General features: G+C 39.3%; 1 protein-coding gene across 7 annotated transcripts in view; it reads right to left on the bottom strand.

Annotated features, from left to right (window-relative positions):
• Positions 1 to 23826, bottom strand: part of LPAR1 (lysophosphatidic acid receptor 1) — a 145842-nt gene that overhangs the window by 42653 nt on the left and 79363 nt on the right. For all 7 annotated transcript variants that reach the window (XM_066367456.1, XM_066367461.1, XM_066367460.1 and 4 more), the window contains exon 3: positions 15192 to 15939. In XM_066367456.1, the coding sequence (XP_066223553.1) occupies positions 15192 to 15939 (748 nt within the window). The remainder of the gene's footprint in view (positions 1 to 15191; positions 15940 to 23826) is intronic.

The following is a 23826-nucleotide window of genomic DNA, read 5'->3' as shown; positions in this document are numbered from 1 at the left end:
TCCTGGATTGGGGTATGGGCTCCAGCAAATATTGAATTATTTTTCAGCAATTTACATAGTCTCTTGAAGCTTAGTTTTATCATCTCCAAAATGGGAAAAATATATGCACTCTCATACTTATACTTGTCATGCATATCTTAAGAAATTATAATGTCTATGAAGATACCTTAGTATATATAAAACAAATGTTATGTGAATGCTAGGCACCTTTTCATTTCTTTTTTTATTTCCAAATGAGAGGAGGGGAGATAAAGAGACAGAGCCTTGCATGCACCCTGACCAGATCCACCCAGCAAAGCCTGTGTGGGGCTGATGCTATGCTCATCTGGGGCCATGCTTGCAACCAAGCTATTTTTAGCACCTGAGGCATAGGCTCCATGGATCCATCATCAGTGCCTGGGACAGATGCACTTGAACCAATCGGGCCATGGTTGTGAGAAGGGAAGAGAGAGAGTGTGAGAGAGAAGGGGGAGGGGAGAGAAGCAAATAGTTACCTCTCCTGTGTGCCCTGACTGGGAACTGAACCCAGGACATCCACATGTTGAGGTCGATGCTTTACCACTAAGCCAACAGGCCAGGATGGCAACTCTTCATTTTAATATTGAAGTTTTCTCTCATAAACTGGCAAATACAGACAATAAATTCTAAAAATGAGTGGTTTGTTACTTTATTCCCACAAAAATCAAAATATTTGAAAGCAAATTTCATAGTTGCTTTCAGAATAAACGGAAAAAATAGTGTAAGTGCTTGAGCAACATTTGTTAATGTCAGGCATTGTGTTAAGGGGCACCACATTTTATTTTATTTCACTTCATTTTCTCATTTGCTTCGTACACAAAGGAAGACCTATTATTATCTCCGTTTTGCAGATGAGGAATCTGAAGTTTCAGGAAATTAGGCAATAAGTGGTAAACCTAGGATATAAAAGCAAGTCGTCTAGTCCGGAGCCCACAATTAACCACCCAACTGCTTCAGATCATGTTCTGGGTTGACATGCCAGGAACAGCGGCAGTGAGGTGTGGTATGGACAGGTCTTTGTTGCTATAAGGCAACGAATGCCCCCAGTGAGCCGGGAGGTCTAGCGTGGAGGGCATGCCCATCCACACCGCAGGGAGACTGCCATAGATCAATACCTAGAGATGAACCCCACCACTGGCATACCATTCAGGCAGCCCACAATGGACATGATGCTCCCCGGAGTTATGAACTGGAGAAGTCCTGTAAGACTGAGAGCCCAGTGACTGACCTACAGCCCGCTAGCCAGCTACCAAAGTTTATCAAGGCCCCAGGGTTCTGTCTAGGTCTGCAAAGGTCTGAGATCAGAAAGAGACACCACTGCTGCTTGATGGAGACCAGGCAGACTGGCCACTGCACAGGGGAAGGAAACTAGATAGCTAGAACCAAGAAACAAACAAAAACAGGAACTAGGAAACAAGATGAGTCAACTAGCCAACACAAAAGAAAACAGAACAAAACTGAAGTAAAGCCAGAAACCAGGAGTACAGTAGGGCCCTGGTCTCCAAACTGGGCCCCAAGGCACCTCTAGGGATCCCCAGTGAATTCAAAGAATTCTGCTGAGTTGTAAATTTGAGAGAAACAATGACACTCAACATTCGTCTGTTGCCAGGTGAACTACTAGCTTCAAGTCATTCACAGTTTCAACGTTAGATGGCATTGTATTCCTTTTGATGACGTCATGTCTTTGCAATGGCTTTAATGATAAACATCGCACACTGCATCAAACTCAGTGCGGAACGGGACATGAAGATAGCGGTGCCCGAGACAGCAGTGTCTTGTGGTAAGAATATAAATTGGTCAAACGTTCTGGAGAACATTAAACAAGAAGTAATTAGAGTCCAGGTTTCAAGAAGTTGCTCATTGCCCAACAGGTGCACTCATTCCTTAATAACTGTTGTTAATTATATAAAAACATTTCTTCCAATTTATGTCTCTTTGTTTTATCAAATGGCTCCTAATTTATTAGGACCTATGTACTTATTAAGTTGATTTAACTGCTTAATAAATGAAACTGTTAGGTATTTCTTTTGGCCTAAAGGTACCGTGAAAAGTGAAAAAAAGTAACTGACACAGTAAGAGCACTGAAAAATTATGGAATGTCTGCATTAGAGATTAAAGTTGTCTAGGGAAGAAAGCAAAGTGGGGGATCTCGGGAGTGAGTTTTGTGTATCTATTTTCAGAGTCTTTCAGGATCCTCTGACGTAGAAACACCATCCAGTCCAAGAATAACTCGTCCTCTGGCCTGCTCCTTCTTCTCACAATATAATGAAAATCTAGCACAATGAAGATTAATCCAGGGACTTCAGTTCTCAGCAGAGCAAGGCGATCACTTGATGAAAACACCAAGTCATGTGTTTTGTAATAGTGTCTACCAAGTACTTACATGCCTGGTATCACATATCTTACTTACTCATCTACAGTTTTACTGTTCTGCCCTGCCTCTCATCATGTAGACAAGGAAACAGAAGCTGGAAGCCAATTGAATATGTTGGCCAAGTTGACTCCGCTGGTATGTAGTAGGGCCAGGATTGGAATACAGGCAATTAGCACTTCAGGGGTAACACTGTTATCCCCTGTGCCATACTGTTCAGCTGTCTGGCCTTCAGGTTTCTAAAGAAATAACTATACATTAGACCTTCACATGGAACAAAGGACTTCAAGTATAGTACACACATACATTTACATGGCACTAAATGCATTTCTGTTTTAGTTTATCCTTAGTCTCTAAATCCTGGAAAAGTTTCCATCTCTTTTCTGAGTTTGTCAACGTCTATCTGCCTGAATAAATAAGCATAATGTAAATGGTTACAATGTGCACCATTAAGAGAGAAAGAAAGCCATCCCATAATGACAAGAATGGAACTAAAGAGCTCACTCCCTTGTGGTAGAGTACAAATTGGCACAGACTTTCTGGAGAACATTAAACAATAAGTAATCAAGATTCATAAAGTCTCAGCGAGGAAAGTAAAGATTCATATTAGATGATATTTACCTCAGTGTTATTTATAACAGCAGAGAGAGGCAGAGAGAGAACACGAGAACCTAAATGCCCAGTGGCTATACACTGTTCCATCATGTGGCCGTGCTGTAATTGTGTTTCTCCCTAACCGCACCTTCTGTTACACGTGTGGGGGCAATCTCAGGTCTTCACCCACTGTTTAATTGATGTGTTCATTTGAAAAAAGGTGAAAAACAGACAGTAGAAATGAGCAAGAATGGGTTTAATGCTATGTAATTTAAACCGAAGTCAGAGACTGCTATCACTGTCATTCTCAAGGTTCGTGTGACTGAAGGACAGGTGCCTGGATGTCAACACCAAGATTCTCCGTCACCAGGTCTGGGTTGGGCCCAGGCACCTGCTTGGGGAACAGGCATCCCAAAGGATTCAGTTGTGGGGGAACAATGAAGCAGTGAAGCCCTTTATGGTACAGACGAGGAAACTGTTGTAAAGGCTAAATACACTGCTCAAAGTCACTGCAACCAGTAAGTGACACATTGGGAATCAGAATATAGCTGATGCCTTTGCAACCACACTACATCATACATCTTGCTTAGCATTCCAAAAATTTCTTTTGGCGGGTGCTTCCTACTTAATAAGCAATGGCTACAAAAACAGTCATAGCTTACATTCATGTGACACTTCCTATCACAATAGCTTTCACAATTGTTATCATATATGATCTTCACAAGTTATATTATCTATATTTGGAAGATGATAGAACTGAAATTCAGAGAGATTAAGATTCTTGTTTAAATTTTTATATTATATATATTAGGACAAAGGAATAAGACTTTGTGAATCTTGATGACTAGTAAGCACTCAAATGTTAACATTATTATCCCTATTTTTTTTAGAAATTCTCATAACCATAAATATTAACTCAGGAAAAGTTAAAATTTATAGATAAAATTAATTTTAAATAAAATTAATAGTCATACTATACACAGTAAATACTATGTTTTTTAAAAAACACAAAGTCAAATATTGTTAAATAAATTTAACTATAAAATAAGGCCAAAAAAAAGTAAACGTGAAGGGAAAAATAAAAACATACAATTTGATATGTTCAGGAAAAAACTAATGAATAAATTAAGTATTCATTTTATATTCTATACAAAAATATTTGATTGTCATAAAATTTCAGTTAAATCTGAAAAATGTAACAAACTAGACATGTTTTAACTGTGTTATACATTAAATTGTTGAAAGGTTAAAAAACAAAAATGGAATGTTTATCTACTTCTGACTTAAATACTTATATTCATAAAGATATTACTTCAAAGTCTCATCAAAGCAATGGGTCACAATATCTCATAACCAAAATAAGCTACATGGTAATACAGCTACACACATTAGTAAGTGAAGTTGTGAGTCAATAATTGCTAAGGAGCAACACATTGAACATGTAGTGTGATAGCAGTAAATCACTTCTAATGTAATGTAGTACAGACAGATCAATACACATAAATGGATTTTCTAATTGTTTCTAGTTTTCTTTTCTTTTTGCTCCTGCTTCTAATGTTTTAAAATTTATGCATGCTTTAGGGACAGATGTCTTAACTTAAGAGTTCTAGAACCAATTCAGAATGAACTAAAATATTAAGAAATTTCCTTATAAAATCACATCATTTATTATCTCAGCAATAGCAATGCCATAATCTATACTACAGTTAAACTTCTGATTCAACTTTGGTTTCTACAGCATTTTCTTCTATTCTAAAAAAAGTTGTTCATATGTCATTGGTGCTTGTAAATGTGCTAGAATCTATGTCTGGTGCCTTTAAAATAGTGGGTTTATTTTATTATTTCTTTTAAAACATCTTTACTCTCCCCCATAAAGACATTAGAATTTGCCAAATTAAATAGGGCTAGTGCTCTAATCTCTACAACTGTTGTTTATTTGATCATTATATATGTACTTTGTGGGCTGTCCAAACACAACCTCTTCTGTTTTCGTTCAGAAACCCAATGATTCCAGCTCCCCGATTTATAGCTCGGCTTTCCCTTTGGGCTGAAGCAATATACAAAGTCGCATTCCCCAGCACCACGTGCTCGGCAAGGTTTGGGAAGCCAACCCTTCCAGCAGAATGCGGTGAATCACTTGCTGGCTACAGCGAAAGCCTGTCAGCTTTCCACTTCATCATTCTCCTGTGCTGGGCCTGTGAGGCTGGGCTCCTCAGAGCTATCTCCTTTCTCCCCAAAGAAAGGAAAATAACTCCAGCAAATGAACTCATGCCCGCCCCCACGAAGAGGAGCTTTTTCAAGTGTAGAAATACCTGTTTAGAATGAACTCATGGAAAAGCCTACTTAAAATGCAGCGTTCTCTGTGTCAACAAAAGTCAGCGAGGGCAGGATAAATAGGTGAAGCCATGAATTTCCAGTCTCCTGATGCCAGATTAAATCCCACTTCTTCAAAAAAAGCCCTGTTACTGCTGTGTCACCCTCCTAGAATGTCATATTTGCTTTGGATCTCTACAACGACTCCTCTATTGGTAGAGGAGACCTGTGGGGTTTGAGTAAAGCCATGACCACACTCAGTCTAGACACTATCATCTTCACTAAAACACATGAATAAAAAGTAGCTTCTCAGAGGCACAGGCTCTAGTTCAAGACCTCAAAAGAAAAAAAAAATCACAGGCAGAGACACAAGAAAAAAAATCCTTTGTGTATTCTAAAAAACATAAGGTTTCATTAAAATGTTTTCAAAAAGCACAGTAAAGACTATGTAACAGGAGAGAATTCAGTTTTGAACTGGAGGTGTAGAACATGACGTGTTCATAAGTGGACGTAATTTCTAAGAAACAAATATACGATTCTACACTACAAACCAGATATGTCCCTTTTGTTATTTCCAGACAACTCAGAATAAAAAGTCAGAAATATTACATAAGTGAAACTCCTTGTGTACTTAAGTTGATCTCCAGGATACTATGAAAACCTATAGACAAAGTAGAAATTCTACGTATAGAGAATAGATTATCATCTAAAATGCTTAACTAGCACCCAACGCCCTGTGTGTTGGCGCTGCCAGATAAAATACACAGTGCCCAGTTAAATTTGATTTTCAGATAACAAAAGGAATACTTTTGTTAGTATAGTTGTGTTCCATGCTATTATTTTTATTTGCTAAATTTGGCGGTTGGCATGTGTGTATATGTGCTTATCTTAAGTGTGGGTTTCAACACTTCCTAGCAATGACATTTCAATGAGATACACTGTCACTATAGAACCTTTCTTAGCGAAGGTTCTAAACCTTTCAAATTAACACAGGATGTTAATTTGCACACATAGAAATTTATCACTTTTGTTATAGGTCAGTAACCATTCAGATTTACTTATTCTATAACTAATTTGAGGATGTAAATCTGCTAACTATGGTCCATTCAAAAGAAGAAATGCATGTATTATACCAGTGTAAATGCAGGCAAAAATAGCCCTGACCAAGTAGCTCAGAGTGTTAGAATGTCATCCTGATATGCCAAGGTTGTGGGTTTGAGCTCCAGTCAGGGCACAGACAAGAATAAACTAATAAATGTGTAAAAAAGAGGATTAACAAATCGATGTTTCCCCTCCTCCTTCCCTTTCTCTCTCTCTTTCTCTCCAAAATCAATAATAAATTTTTTAATAGTATAAGTACTATATTACCTTATACAAGCCTCCTCTACCACTCCCAGCAAAATTTACATGAGATATGCAAGCCTAACAGGAATTACTATTATATCTAAGTGACATGTTAATTGCAATATAAGGAAGCAATTGAATATTGAATTCAACTCAGAGTGCAAAGAGTATTTAATAGAAATAATTTATTTGTCTAGGTTCGCATGGCAAACTCCTACACATTGCCTAAGATAACACGTTCATCATGAAGTCTTTCCTGACGTTGCCCAAACAGAAGACAGCATTCCCACAGCACCCTACATATTTTAGTTATCATGTTGTGTTGTATTTATCTATTTAAATTATCTATCATGGTCTACTAAAATGAAAACTATTTCAGAAAAAGGCCCACAATTTCACTGATCTTCACATCCCTACTCCTTAACAGAGGACCTAGTAGACATTCAATACCTGCTTTTTGACAAAATAACTATTATTAATAAGCTCATACTGGAATTTAGCCTAAAAAAAATGTCCTTCACAGGCAAGGTGTGGAACTGCCTTAGATACCTTATAACAAATACTGCTTTGAAGGAGAGTCATTATTAAATCACACTGACTGTCAGGCTATACAGGTATATTTCTGTTGTTACTAGGGACCTGTAAAACTCCATCCAGAATAAAAGGGATATTTCATTTATTCATTCAAAAGTTATCTAGAGCTTGCTAAGTGCTGGGCCTTGTTTTAGGTACTGGAAAGTAAGATAAAGCCAATGATCTTGCAATGTCTATAACGATGCTCTGAAGAGATTCATGAAGTAGCAGTGAGATTAGGAGCTGAATATCCTTTTCCACCTAGGTGAAGAGCGATGAAGCCAGGAATAAAGGAACACTGGTGGTCACACTGCAAAGTTGGGACCAGCTGGATAACAGCAACAAAGTCTCATGACCCATCCATTCACCATTTTTTCCACTTATGCCAGAAATGGTCCTTTACTGCGGATGAAAACGCAGATGCCTTAGCCTAGACAATGACTGGGCTGCTGGCTATGCCCTAAGCCTTGGGGGTCCATCTGAAGGAACCAATGACCCTTTCTAATAGATACTGACCATGCGGCCTGTTGCATTTCAATGGGCAGCACCATTTAATCATCCCTGGGGAGCTAGCGGGCCCAAACCACCATTTCTTGTGGTGCTAACAGGGATTTTCATACATAGGGGCTGAGTCTCAACGAGTAAGATGCCCTCAGCTCTGCAGAACAAATGCGTCTCTAGAAAAGCAAAGGTTGTTCAGAACAAAATGTGCAGCCTGTTATTAGAAACAACAGCTGTTCCAACACGGTCATACTTTTAGCCCATGTCACAGAAACGAAGCGCCATTGCAACCACCACATTCACTATATGTGCACACTGGCGTGTGGGTGTGCCAGAAACAGAAAGAGAAAGAAAGAAGGGGCGAGCAAAGGTGCACACAGACAAGACCTACCAGTAGTGATAACAGCATGTAATGAGTGTTTTAAATTAGCCATGCTAAGTGTGCTTACGAGCGTTGGCTCATCCAACGCTCCCAATCACTTGATAAGAAAGGTCCTACGATCCTTATTTTAATTCTGAAACTGAGACTCAGCGGAGAGACTGTCATAACTCATGGATAAGAAACTAGCAGGTCAGGGGTCAGTATTCAAAGTCTAAGCTCTGGCCTATTTTATTCCAAAGCTAAACTCTCGAGTCCTAAGCAACAGTGATTCCCAGTGGTCACCACCATTCATTCAAGGAATCTTTGCATCTCTTAAGCCCTTTAACGATAAGGGCGGATGACTGTGTGGCACATATGAAAGCTGACAGGAGTGTCAGTGAGACGAGGTCTGAGTCACTCTCATCAGACCTAAGACAGGAAAGAGCCTGGTGTCCTAGCAGCTCTGTCCACACCTTGAAGGGAATTCTGTTAGGAAAATGTGGTATTTGGGGGCTTTGTTTCTGTTTTAAAGTTTCTTCTGAGTGAAAATATTTGAATAAAGTGAAGTAACAAAAGGGTATAGAAAGCTTGTGTCTGCAACTTGTTTGCTCTCTTGACCGGGCCCTGGATGTGGGGTGTGGGCCGCACTCGGGGCTTCCGCAGGGTGTCTCCCTGACCACACCCACGGCGCCCGGCCAGTGCCGGCCAAAAATCCAAGCTCTCATGAATATTCTCACAGGTTCTTCCTCAAAGAGGCCTTCAGTGAGAATCCACGGGGACCTGAGGAGACTTGGGGCAGCTTCGTTCCTCTTCAGATCAACAGGATGTGCAGCTGGTCACCTGTGGCCAGGGAATAAGAGAGTCTTGTATCCACTTTCCTCCCCTAGCAACAGGACCGACCGGGAAACCATCCCTTCTTGTCACGTGGCTCTCTACTGGAGAGCAAAGCACAAAATTCATTTCTTTGAAACTATCCTCTGTAAATGCGCCACTCCCTTGAAAAGGGGATATATATATAATATTGAATGCTAATTACTAAAGAGGCTACAGTAGAGAAAATCACAGTCCCTTGCTGTTATTCCAATTCCATTTACATTTTCCACTAGAAAATCCTACATGGCTGATCCACAGTAACTATGCCCTTGTCATTTTATTTATAGAATAATACACGGAACTCTAAATAATCATAAAAAGCAAGCTGGCCACCTTCACCCCGCAGATGAAGGCACGGAGGAATTAATGCATAAAGCCATTGGTCAGAATCACGGCAACAGTTAATGGCAAAGTCAGCAATAGGTCCCAGGGTCATTCTGCCTCAGTGAGTATAAATGAGAAAACACAAAACACATACACACAGGGTAAAGCATAAACTTAATAAAAATCAAGGTAAATGAAAAGCGAATACAACACTCTTATTAAGAAAGATAACAGGAAGCTAGTATGTGTAAAAACCACATAATGTGTGAGTAATTCAGTTTCCAGTGACTTTTGTCAAAGATTCATTACAGAGATCACCAGCTGGTTATAATGAGGCCAAATTGAAGGGGAGCCTTTCTGTAGGTGCCAGGTACTGTGACAGCCAGTTTACACCAAAGCCTGGCTAGCCACATCAATACACAAGTATGTTCCCAAGAAGAAACTGACAGAAAGGGTGGACAGGACTGAACAAGGTGGATGCGTAGGCAGTAGGAATAGCACCTCCTGGAAGTAAGCCAAGCTGGATCTTGGTTTGGGTCACCAATTAACTCAGACCTAAATTTCTCTGTCAACTTGGAAACTTCAGTCTCTTTATTTGTAAGGTGAGTGTGTTAGATGGTGTGCTTTCTAAGTACTCTTCAAGCTCTAAAATTCTAAATCTAGACAGAGCCTTGCTTTTTTTTTTAAAAAAAGAGAGTTCTTCTTTATTATCTTTACACAATGAAACAAGTCCAGTGTTGAACTCTGCACTTAAAATGTCAAACAGAAACATAGAAAAGATATTAATAAACAAACATGGAGAAAGCAGAGCCTACCGGAGGATGACATACACTCTGGATCGACCAGACCATTCTTGGTTTATGGCTGTTTTCCCATCGTCCCAACCACGTAATGCCTGCTCTCCCTAATAAAAGTGTCTCTGCCTAGATGATAAATTATATGGTTAGCCCTATAAGGAATTGGTGTTATTTTTCTTGGGGAATCCTTCAGCATCTCAGATCACCTCCAGGCTATAGCCCAAACTCTTAGTACGTTTTGAAGACTGATCTCTCCAGTCAAAATGCCATCGGATATACCTACCATCTGCTAATCACACCTGACTGCTTTCAGTTCCTCACAGGTGAGGACCCTTGCTTCTGGCTACCACTTAGCTTTTCCTCCATTCATACCCTACAGGACGGCAAGCTCCTCCACGCTCATCAAGACCAAGCTCAGGGTGACCTCGCCTGGATGCCCTTCCCCGCCATTCGGGATTACTCTGCCCATACCAGTAACTAGCACATGGACCCAGCTGTTCTGCAGCTTGGTCCTTGTCTCCTCTACTACACTACGAGCTCTGCAAAGAACGGAATTTCTCTTACTCTTCTTTTCATCCCTTAGCACACAAATAGCACAAATCAACATGTTCAATGAATTAAACAGAGAAGTACATAAAGATTTGCTAGCATGCCATTGGCCAAGTTATCTTTCATCAGAGTGTATGAGAAAACGACAGACTTAACTCATCAGGTGCCCCCGCTATTATCACCACCAGTAACAGTCCCTTGTAGGGTGCCCTGTGATGGAAGGGTGTGACCTACAATAATCCTGCAGTTAAATTTCAGTTCTGCTGCTTACAAATGTGGTCTTGGACAAGTTACGTGCCCTATCTTAACTCAGTTCCTTCAGTATGACACGGGAGAAAGACAACTTGTCTTGATGTAATATTATAAACAGTGTATGAAGAGTAATGCCAAGTATGGACCTGGCACAAAGAAAATAGGTAATAAGGGGTAATTTTCTTTCAGTGCTGCTCATTTCCAGCCAGAACAGATCAAGCTAGAAAAAGAGCATCCCCCACCCTTCCATAGAAGGCTGTGCCCCACCTGGATTTACATTGCCTTATGATACTCACTCTGTCCCAGGGTTCAGATGTGAAAACCTCCATGCTGTCACCCCTATTTTCTCTTTCAAAATCCTAGTTTCCTTTTTTTCTAATTACCCCTAACAGAAGTGTCATTACAAGGAACAGAGCAGGAAAGGCAAAGACGTACAAGTCAAGACAGACTGTGGTCAAATAAGGAAGAACTTCTTGACTGCCACTCTGATTCAACTGCGTAACAAGCTCCAAAGGAATTCTTGGCAAAATGTCAAGTAGGGAGAATTCAAGCCTGGGGAAGGATTACATGACTTCATGCTGGGACAATAAACCCTCATGTTTAACTATACCTGTAACAAAACACTCACTCAATCATAAGCAGTCAGCTATGGTGCTCCAACAGCAAACAGTGGGAAAGGGCTGATAAAACGAGAGTCACCAGAGTCATCCTTGGAAACAAAAGGAGGGAAGGAATGCTCCCTTTAAGCTTTCTTCTTACCCAGAAAACAAAGCACAGGGAGCTAGGCAGTATCAACAGAAACAAATGGGATCACAATGTTTCAATTTAATAACACAACGTGGTTCAAACTTCATAACAAAACACAACATGCGCTGATAACTGTTTTTATTATAGAGATACAGGATAGCAGGGAACTGAAAGACACTTGGGCTCTGGAACCCAGAGTGCCTGAAGTGAACTCCAGCTCCTTGCACGAGTTAAGCTACCTAGCTTCTCTGTACCTAAGTTTTCACCTCTCAAAAATGACGATAACAAATAGATAACGGCTCCTATACTCCACAGGGCTACTCTTGACAAATACTAATGTCTATGGTAAAACAGTACCAACAATAATCATAATAAGAGTCTGAAAAATAAGTACCAACAATAATCATAATAAGAGTCTGAAAAATAAAAATATTAAGATCCAGCACTTACTCAAAAGCAGCTTATATACAAATTTGTGCTTAAAAACTGATGCCGGCATTGCCATCATAGATCTCAAAGGTGCCTTTATTTTATGTTGACTCCTTGAAATTCGACTTGTTGAGCAACAAATCCTTTTACTGGTCATGAGGACTGAACAGCTCTAAAACCCAGAGGTCACTTCGACACGGTGAAATAGAAATTGAAGGTCTTGTGCACAATTAAACACACTATAATCAGCCTCCAAATGAATGAAAGTAAGATAAACATTATTTATTGGCCAGTCACTTTCCAAGATGCTGTATTTTGATTGGAAGGTAATGTGGAGAAAATGGACAATATGTCATTACAATCCCACCTACTGTCACTAAGCTAACATTCTGGCAGGTAGGATAGATATCAAAAATCAAACATGTACCCAAAACCCCATTTTCAATAAACTGATTGACAGTGAGAAGAGCTTCAAGTACACTCGAATTCTTATTTCTACAAGACCATCCCATCTCTTCCATGCAAGCATGACTACATGGAATTCAAGCAGCAGAGTACATCACATGAAGGGCTTGGGCGTCACCTTGACAAGTATCTGCTTAGGATGGAGAATTCCCTATTCTAAGCTTTCTAGCCACCTACCCCACCCATTCTCCCATTCTTGCTGCTTTTCTCAAAAAGGCTACAGTCCATCTATTGACTGTCTCCTTCTTCCGTTACAGCCACACACATCTTGTCTCACCAAATTTCTTCACCTGTCACCCTGAGTGCAGTATTCCGCATTCCAAAACTTCTTCCATCACATACCTATAGAGTCTACAAGTTCAAACCTCGAAGGGCAACTTTGTTATTTTCAGGTTTGGGATTGGTGTGCTGGGCTGGAAGGGGCATTAAGAGCAGGTATACACTAAAACTGCTGCCTCTCATAAACCCTCAAAATAATTCTCATTTAACTCTCAAAGCAGCCCCATGAAACACAGAAGTTAATTTACGTGAGTCATTAAATGTACTGCATACCAGAAGTTGTTAGGCATTTATACAAAGGTCAAAATCAAAACAAGAACGTGACAGATTCATGCTGCAAGCTCAGGAGTCCTTTTCCACTAGCGGTTCTATGAACTGTAAGCAGCAGCACTGGAAGTATAATACAAAACGTGCCCCCACACGATGCATGCCATCCATACATGAAAAATAGTCCTTATGGCACAGGCATGCTCCAGGTTGTTGGTGGTAAAATTAAGCATATAGGGAAACCACCTTTGTACTTCTACTAAGCTTTCTTGGCTGGAATAAGATAATCTCATATAGGAGGGGCCGGGGGCCCAAGGTGGGAATATTATCTAAGTGCCCAGTTAGTTACAGACAGGGCATTAGTTGTGTTAGTAATGCCAGGTTCTTATCCTTGCGGTCTATGTGAGGATCCCAGCCAGGATACCCAGATATGATCTCCACGATGCATTTGCCCTAGTCCAAATAAATGGGACCAGTGCCTCAACCAGAACACTAGTTTATTTAGTAATAATTAGGGCTCGCAGTCCAGTGAGTAAATTACTGTGACCCCCAAAGTGTCCAACGATCTGTCACCCCAGGTCACACTCATTCAACGCTGCTTCACAAACTGGAGAAAAGAGCATCGCAGGAACTTTCCAATGGATTTCCACGGGGAGAACTGAAATGCTAAAAGATATTTTTGAAAACGTAATCAAACATCATTCTGAATATAGTCTATGCAGAAAATGTAACTCAGTAGGGTAATTATTTGAACAAATTCTCACTGGGTGAACTTTTAAAAGAGGCACTCTCAGCTCCAAAAGAAATGTTCTGTGTGCATCCTTTCTGTGGCTAAATTTCCAGGGGTCAGAGGAGGACCTGGAACTTAGATGTCCTTTAATTTTCTGAGTACTCAAATGAAGAAATAAATATAAGTCTCCTCATCATTACCATGAATTTTTCATCCAGGAAAAACAATAGTTATTTAAAGGCCAAAGTTGTTTTGAGTATACATAAAAGAATAAAAACTTGCTCCTCACTTTAAAATATACTGCTCACAAAAATTAAGGGATATTTAAAAAATGAATAGGAAGCTATAAAATATCCCTTAATTTTTGTGAGCAGTGTATAGATGAACTTCTACTACAAATCGAAAACAAATGGAAAAACATAAGTTTTTATAAAGATGACTATCATAAATGTTATAAATCCGAATCCATCTTGTGCAATAAATCTATACAAAACCTTGACATTTATCTATAGGTGTATAGTAACAATTACAGTATATGAGAGATAATTTATTTATAAATAGACTCATAAAAACTATACATGAAAGCATATTCATATTATAGTAAAAACACTTTATATTTGAAAATCTGTAAGAGAGACCACAAGACAAAAATTTCACAACCAGGCTGTCAGAAAACCTGTTATCAAGAAACAAGTGTTGGTGAGGCTGTGGAGAAAAGGGAACCCTCCTGCACTGCTGGTGGGAATGCAGACTGGTGCAGCCACTGTGGAAAACAGTATGGAGATTCCTCAAAAAAACTAAAAAATAGAGTCTGACTCATGGTGACACAGTGGATAAAGCGTTGACCTAGAACACTAAAGTTGCCAGTTTGAAACCCCAAGGTCACCAGCTATGAATGTGGGCTTGTCAGCATGAGGCTGATAGCTTGAGTGGGAGAATTATCCACATGATCACAAAGTTTGCCATCTTGAGCTATCTTGAGCCCAAAGGTTACTAGCATGAAAAGCTCAATCCCTTGCTGGCTTGAGCAAGGGGACCCTAACTCAGCTCTGGTCAAGGCACATTATTAATCAATATCACCCCATAAATTAAAAAAAAAGATCTTTCAAAAGCTGGAATTTTCAATACTTGATAGCCAAACTGACCAATGACATCTTTCACATCATTTATACTAAATCACTGAGACATGTATTTCCCTAAAACCAATTCTGTAATTGTGGAAGGACTGGTATGCTGACTTCACCACAGAGATTTGATAAAAAAAAAAAATACTTCATTCCCTTGTAATTCCTGCGTATACTCTGTTGAATAGTCATATTGCCGTTTACCATTATGATAAACTAATGTTTTCATATTAAGACATTGAGAATCTGTTAAGTAAGCTACAGTTGAGACAAAACTCACCAAGCACAATGACCACAGTCTTCAGAAGACTCATCATGGTATCACGGTTCCGCCGGGGTCCAGAACTATGCCGGGACATTCTCATAGTCCTTTGGCGAACATAGCCAAAAATATGAGCGTAGAGAACCACCATTACGACAAAGGTCACCAAGTTGAAAATGGCCCAGAAGACTAAGTAAGAGTCACTGTAGAGGGGTGCCATGTTGGAACAATGTTCAATATCACAGATGCAATTCCAGCCCACACTGGGTATAGCACCCATAACAATGGCCATGGTCCAGATGACCACAATCACCACCACCACCCTGCGGTTGCTCATCCGTGTGTGGAGCTGCATGCGGAAAACCGTAATGTGTCTCTCGATTGCAATCGCCAGTAAGTTAGCCACCGATGCTGTCAGGCTGGTATCGATGAGGCCCTGACGAAGGAGCCACGTGCTGACAGTCAGTCTCCGAGTGTTAGGTCCCGTGTTAAACATCAGGTAAAAGTAGGCCAACCCGGCAAAGAAGTCTGCAGCAGCTAGATTAGCCATTAAGTAATAAATAGGAAAATGAAACCGGCGGTTGACATAGATTGCCACCATGACCAGTAGGTTGGCCAACATGATGAAGATACAGACGGTGATTCCAAGTCCCATCACCAGTTTGCTGACTGTGTTCCATTCTGTGGCAAGATATTTTCCACTCCGGTTATAAAAGAAGGCGATGGACTCATTGTAGAAGCACTGTGGTTCATTCATGGCTGTGAACTAAGAGAAAAAGGAAGAAAGATGAAGAAAAAAGAAAACACAGATCCAAATTTAAAGACATATACATAACACAGGACTTTTATGGTAAATGTGGCAAAAAAATGCAAAGAATTTGAAAATCTGATTCTGCATAATGGTCTATGATTATGTTAAAACCCCAAAGGTTTCTCACTGTATTACTGTCCTCAAGATTCTCAAGATTAAAGACAGTTGGAATCAAATAAATGACAAGGTCTGTGCTTGGTGGTTGCACATCATTGAAGTCTAGTAGAAAAGCCACATGGCCCAGAAATCTTGCTTAAAATACATGAGAAAGATGAGCATTCTGCAGAGCATTGCACTGGACTATTTATCATAATAAAATCTACTTTGACCTGTTATTTAGGGACTCTGTAAACATAGCTGGTTTATAGATAGGGTATTATTGCCCTATTATTCAGCATTTCTGTTCTCACATAGCATGCTCCATCTGTGACAGACATTTTTAATGCAAGTCCCCACAAGGACCATCAGTCCCAACATTTCAAAGAAGTCACTCTGGATCAAAGCTTCGTTGCCCAAAGCCAGCATTTGCTGTTCTACATTCCTGTGGGCAACACTGTCTACCACCACGGCTCCTTAGCCCCAGAATAGCATTCATCAACCAATCTATGATGTTTGAGAACTTTTTTCTTTTCGGAAAACATAAGAAATAAGTTACCTTTGACACTGCTTTTTAAAAAGCAAAATATACTTAGATAAAGTATATCTTTTAATGTGTGGAGCGATAATGTATATGTGTTCTTATTTTTCAACATCATTTGCTTATTATTTATAACTTACTTGAATCCAAAAAGGATTGAGGAAGTTTATAATAAAAGGATATAGGTAGTCATTAAGCTATTAAAACAAAATTAGAAAATAAAAGCAACACAAACTAGAAAATTACACATCAAATGTAGAATAAATCATTTTTCCTGAAGCTTTCAGTTTGTTTGTGACTCTGGGAATCAGAAAATATTTCCTGAAGACAGTTCACATCTTGCCTTTTTCTTATTATTTTGTACTATGTTTAATTAATTACTTAGCAAATGTGACAGCTTCAATCACTACTTTTTAAATTACTTTTTTCCTTGTCAATTACAGTTGACATTCTAATATTACATTAGCTTCAGGTGTGTAGCATAGGTAACTCTTTTAGACCAAATATTCTGCTGAAGACCCATGGGCTGTGCATTAATGTTTACCAAACCCTGAAAGTTCCAAAACAGTTTGAAACGCTTATTAAATGGTTAGTCTTTTAACTCATCCAGACGTCTAGAGTCTACTTCCTCATTTAGACTTGAATAGCTTTTAGATCATGCTTCTATCGTTACACATGCCATGTTGTATAATTATTTATAGCATAACTTGTCTGTGGCTTAAAGAGATCCTAGTCCAAGGGAGGAGAGAAGACCTTGTCTTAAACATGTTGGTATGTTACATACTTTCTATAGAGCCTCATTCATTTGAGATCTGAGAATTTGGCTTGTATTGTTCCATTCCACCCAAATCTTGCCATTACTATTCATCTCATTTTCTTGCTTTTCAGTTTCTGGACCTAATCTCTGATGAACTTCTATTTCATCACAACATATCTGCCTACTCCTATGGTCACAGCCTGGACTTTATAACCATGCAGAACTGTCTCCCTTTGGAAATAATTAATTTATATATTCTAATTACTTACCACATTTTACATTCTTCTGAATTTCTCATTTGATCCCCAATACACCAGTTCTTTTAAAGTCCTCTTTTTCCTTAAGCATCCTATTTTCTTCCAATGGATTACCTTCCCTGTCTTCCTTTCTTTCTTTATCCAACTTAGATTCCATAGTATATCATTTCATCATCTTTATCACTGACACATAAATACATTATCTTCTTGAAGCTTTGAGGTCAGATGTCCTTCAGATTTCAAAATTTTTCTGGTTTTAAGACCAGTTATACAGCACATATGTTGTAACATCTACATCAAAAGTTGGGACAGCACTCTATAATCATATACATTAATTTCTAAAGCAAAATACATAGATATATACACTAAATTTGATAAAGATTATAGATAGCCTCAACCATTTATTCAGAGCAAGTTTTGTCATTGAGTTATGAAAAAAATTTTTCAGTTTTCAGACCCTCTTGAATTTTATAATTTCAGATAAGGAAGCAAAGACCTTTATCTTTTCACTTGCTTGTGCCATGCAACTTGCAAAACAATTTCTTAGAATAACATCAGTCTTGGATGAACGCAATTGGTTGCTACTTTCACAACTATACCAAGGCTTCTAAGAAGTGTTAGAAAAAAAATGATCATATCTGGCAGATTAAATCTGGTAGAAATTCATGATGTTTAACCTCAAATAAGACTTTAGTGCCAAAAGAAATGTGATTACCCCCTAATTATTGTTCTGTATCTTCTCTACAGTGACGGTTTTAGACTTATCTCTTGAGTCCCATCTTTCCTCTCACCATCAGCAGTTGCCAAAAGAGAACAACAGAGATATCAGATTAGAACTCCTTCACCTTTCTCCCACCAAAAAGATAAAATTATCTATTCAAAAATCCATCCTTTCTTCCTCTTCTGTTACAATGGAAAATGTATACCCTGCCATCCAAGTGGTCTGAATCTCATTCTTTCTTACTATTTCAAAAAACGTGTACTACAAATTCCTTCCTTTGTTCTCCTTATATCCTCAATTCCCCCAATTCTTCTCTTTGCTCCCTGAATTTCTATCCACGTTCAGGTTTAGTACCTGCCATGTTCACCTTCTGCCTTTGATTATTTTTCTTTTTCATGGCAAACGCTCTCTTGGATCTGTCTCTCTCGTACTAATTTCTCAATTAATTACAGGATGGTTGCTACCCCCGCTCCTCCATCAAATAAGGATGCAGGAGGAAGGAGGAGTGCCCAGGTTTGGCATTGCGACCACTGGAAAGATAGTGTGGTGCTCTAGTCTCTGGAAGGAGAACTCGGTGGGAACAAATTGGGGATCGTGAGGAAGATTATGATTTTGAGTTTGGTATTGAACACAGAGATGGAACTGCTTGTGGGGTAGTCAATTAGAGATACCAATAAGCAATTTGATATTTGCCTAGAGTTCAGGAAGGAAGTATGGGTTAAATATATAGATATGGGACCCTGGCCGGTGGCTCAGTGGATAGAGCATGGGCCCAGTTGTAAGTTCTTAAATTTCACATAAATTCCCAAAGTCACACCAATCTTGTGGCGATTCCAATGGAAATTCTCAGCCCTCACCTTACTGACCTCCTCAGAGCAGTAGATACATGACTGAGAGGCTCTTTTTAAAAATTTCTCTTTGGCTTTCATGACATCAGACTCTCCAGGGTTTTGATCTCTCTCTCCAGTTGGTCCTTTTCAATCATTTCTGAGGATTCCTCATACCCTGCATAATATTAATATTTCTACACTATTCATGTTCTCATTCAACACATGTTGAGTTTTCTAATATGTCCTCCAAGATTTTCATTGCGCGTTGCGACACCTTAGTTGTTCATTGATTGCTTTCTCATATGTGCTTTGACCATGGGCCTTCAGCAGACCGAGTAACCCCTTGCTCGAGCCAGCAACCTTGGGTCCAAGCTGGTGAGCTTTCGCTCAAACCAGATGGGCCCGTGCTCAAGCTGGCAAACTTGGGGTCTTGAACCTGCTCCTTCTGTATCCCAGTCCAATGCTCTATCCACTGCGCCACTGCCTGGTCAGGCCAAGATTTTTAATTATCTTACATATTCCAAATAATCCTATATCTATATATTTATTTTATTTTATTATTTTTTTTAGGTGACAAGAGGGGAGATAGTGAGGCAGACTCCCGCATGCACCCAACCAGGATCGACCCAGAAAGCCTATCAAGGACCCATGCTTGAGTACCAAGTTATTTTTGGCACCCAAGGCTGATACTCTCCAACAGAGCTATCCTCGGCACCCGGGGCCAGGCTTGAACAATCGAGCCATTGGCTGCAGGAGGGGAAGCAGGAGAGAAGGGATAGAAGGAAGCAGGGAAAAGCAGATGGGCACTTCTCCTGTGTGCCCTGATACAGAATACAACCCAGGATGTCCTTACACTGGGCCCACGCTCTATCCACTGAGCCACTGGCCAGGGTCCCATATCTATATATTTAACCCATACTTCCTTCCTGAACTCTAGGCAAATATCAAATTGCTTATTGGTATCTCTAATTGACTACCCCACAAGCAGTTCCATCTCTATGTTCAATACCAAACTCAAAATCATAATCTTCCTACGACCCCCAATTTGTTCCCACCGAGTTCTCCTTCCAGAGACTAGAGCACCACACTGTCTTTCCAGTGGTCGCAATGCCAAACCTGGGCACTCCTTCTTCCTCTTTCATCCTTATCACTATAACCAAATCCTGTACATTCTCCTTCGAGTATCTACTCAAACTGTCTACTCTTCCATTCTCGGGGCCACCAGCATTATTACTACACTGGCTTCCTAAGTGTCCCTTCTACCCAATTCTAACCTCTTCTTTAGCAATCTTTCTGAAAGACAGAGTTGACCAAGCCATTCCCCTACTGGGAATGCTTCAATGGCTTACAAGTGCAGTTAAAACAAAAATCTACACTCTTCCCCGTCTAGACTCAACTCAAGCTATTAATGACTTCAAGCACTCTGCTGCAGTTATATTGAATGTGCTGTGCTCTCTCACACATCTGGTTCTCAGCAACAGTAAGTGCAGTGGTTTTCTATATCAGAATCACTCAAAGGGCTTGTAAAATAAAGTTTTCTGGCTGCCTCTTGAGAATTTCTAATTTAGTAGATCTGAGGGTGGGGCCCCAGGTGATGCTGATGGTGCTAGTCCAAAGGCACACTTTGAGTACCACTGGCCTAGAACAATCTTCCCCCAATTTCACCTTATACTCCTTCTTCATGTATCAGTTGGAATGTTATTCTTTCTAGTCATTCCCCCTAGACCTTCCCACATCTGGGCAAGATATTTTCCATCGCATTTGCCTGCATTACCTCTCTAAGAACACTTACCACACTGTATAATAACTGCTTTATTATCTACTGACACCTCCCCACACTAGACTATAAACCTTATGAGGGCAAAGATCCTGTTTTATTGCTTATTGCTGTATAGAAGCCAACTGTTAGACACTTTAGATGCTAAATATATATTGACTGCATTAATAAATTAAAAATAATTAAAGAAATGTTCTCATTTTACAAGTTTTCTCTCTGTAAAAGATACACACACACAAAAATTATAAATATAAACACAAAACCATGTTCTTTCCTTTAGCCCTCCTGACCATTTACTTTTTCTGGACAAAGACATTTATAGATCAAACGGCACTCCAACTTCTAAACACTGACTGCCAACAAAGTCAGGCAGTGATATGTAGCTTCTTTGCTCTTTCCACATTAAAAAAAAAACACCTATACAGTTAAGGATAACAAAACAAAGTATAAGTTGTCTTTTTAAGTCACAATATGCTAAGATGAATAAAACTGACATACATTTACTCAGCAAATGGTATGCAACCCCACCCTAAGCCATCTTTTAGCTCTCAAAAATTGAGCAGTGACACCATAAAAACCATACCATGTTTAATGACATAACTCACATAATTACTCAACCTCAGTTTTATCATCTGTGAAGTGAGGAAATGGGACTAAATGATACATAAGGTCAATTTCAGATTTAAAATTCTATACTAAGAATTCTGAGTAAACACTCTATATTTCATAAAAATTGCCAGCTAAATATTATTTTTTTCTTCTCTTCCAAGTGAGAGGAAGAAATAGAGAGAGACAGACTCCTACATGCACCCTGACCGGGATCCATCTAGCAACCCCAGTCTGGGGCAGATTTTCTGCCCATCTAGGCCATGCTTGTAACTGAGCTATTTTTAGCACCTGAGGTGGAGGCTCCATGGAACCATCCTCACTGCCCAGGGCAACGCGATCAAATCAATCAATCCATGGCTTCAGGAGGGGAAGAAAGAGAGAGAGAGAGAGAGAGAGAGAAGTGGGAGGGGGAGGGGTGAAGAAGCAAATGGTCACTTCTCCTGTGTGCCCTGAATGGGAATTGAAACGGGGATATCCACACACCAGGCTGACACTCTAACCAGTCAGGGCTGCTAGCTAAATATTAAAACTGTAAAACATATGCCAGGAATTAAAAATAGTAAGGATATATTATACCTGAAAAAAATCAGAGGAGTTTCAGCCAGACTTAATATAACAGGACTTAATTAAAGAAAGAATTAAATCTCCTCTATACTATAAAAGCAGCAGGCCTGGAGCATAAGTGAAGAGAAGCCTGGCAGAACCTCCAGTAGTAGCCAGAAGGGTAGTATGAATGGGCTCTCTTACTTCTGCAGCACCCAGTGGATTTATGCAGAAACTCACATCAAGCTCTGGGATAATCCAATTCAACTACCATTAGACTATAAGTCATTAAGGTAGCCATGGCTATAATAATATAGTAAACAGAAAAAGTATAAATGGATTATCTAATAGTCCTAGAAGTAAGAAGTCCAAAATGGGTCTCAGTAGGCCAGTGGTTCTCAAACTTTTTGAAGTGGGGGCACACTTAAAATCCTACAAATAATTGTAGGCACACTATGTATAAATTTCTGAGAAATGTTATAATAATTAAATATTAAAGAAAAAATATAAAGTCCAAGCGTACTTTTATGGTAATTAAACGAAATAAATATGACAAAATTAAATTTATTCTGACATTAAAAAACATTGTTACATTTTTTTGTTATGCTTTTTAAAATTTGCAAAAATGCGGTTAAAAATTAAAAAAAAAGACAAAAAAGTTATCTCTTTATATAGATAGATAGATAGATAGATACATTCTTAGTAAGATTTAGTAAATTTGGCAGGTCTCAGTGCAAATGTGTTAAGTTTTTTCATTCTTGAGTTTCTGAGAAACATAAACCTGATGTGTCCTAGCGATTTCTTCAATGTTTGGGCATATATTTGAAAGGCAAAGTCTCATTTCCTCATCAACACATTGAAGAATTCCTCTCTTTTTACTCTTAATTGTGTTGAGGGTAGAAAATGCTAATTCACATAAATAGAATGTTGAAAATTGTAGTAAAATGTTCAAAGCTGTTTTATTAATAGATATTACCACATATTCTTCTTTTATAGAAATCCAAATGGCTTCAAGAGACAATTCCTTATGTTTAATCATCAATCCAAAACCCCCACCATACATATCATCTTAACTTTACACCAAACAAAGGACAGAAGAAACTTGCCTCCAGTCTTTCTGGGGAACATGGGGGGGGGGGGTAGTGTAAACAGTCCAGCACCACAGCTTAACAGACTTTTGCAACCTAATCAGGCAAGTGAGATGGGCAAACTGTCAGCTTACAGGCAATTCCCCACACCTCTGTTTTTCAGAAATCTAAACTCCAAAAACCCTGTTGGTTTTATGGTCCTCAACAGGCACATATTTCTCTGGAATACCATAGGACGCACTTGGAAATCTTCTAGGGTGCACCAGTGCACCCTGGCGCACACTTTGAGAACCACTGCGCTAGACTAAAAGGTCAAGGTGTTGGAAAGCTATGTTCCTTTCCAGGGGCTCTGAAGAATTTTTCTTGTCTTTCCCAGCTTTGAGAGATTGTCCCCATTCTTTGGCTTATGGTCCCCATCCACCTTCAAAGCCAGAATGGCCAGTCAAGTCCTTCTCATGTTGTATCATTCTAACACTGACTCTTCTCCTCTTCCTTCCATATTTAAGGATGCTTTTGATTATATTAAGGTATCCATATAATTTAGAATAATATCTCCATCTCAAAATTCTTAATCACATCTGAAAAAGTCTCTTTTGCTATGTGAGGTAGAGTATTCACTGATT

Source organism: Saccopteryx leptura, chromosome 2, assembly GCF_036850995.1.
Source record: "Saccopteryx leptura isolate mSacLep1 chromosome 2, mSacLep1_pri_phased_curated, whole genome shotgun sequence".
Classification (NCBI taxonomy): domain Eukaryota; kingdom Metazoa; phylum Chordata; class Mammalia; order Chiroptera; family Emballonuridae; genus Saccopteryx; species Saccopteryx leptura.
This window is presented reverse-complemented; position numbering and strand designations above follow the sequence as displayed.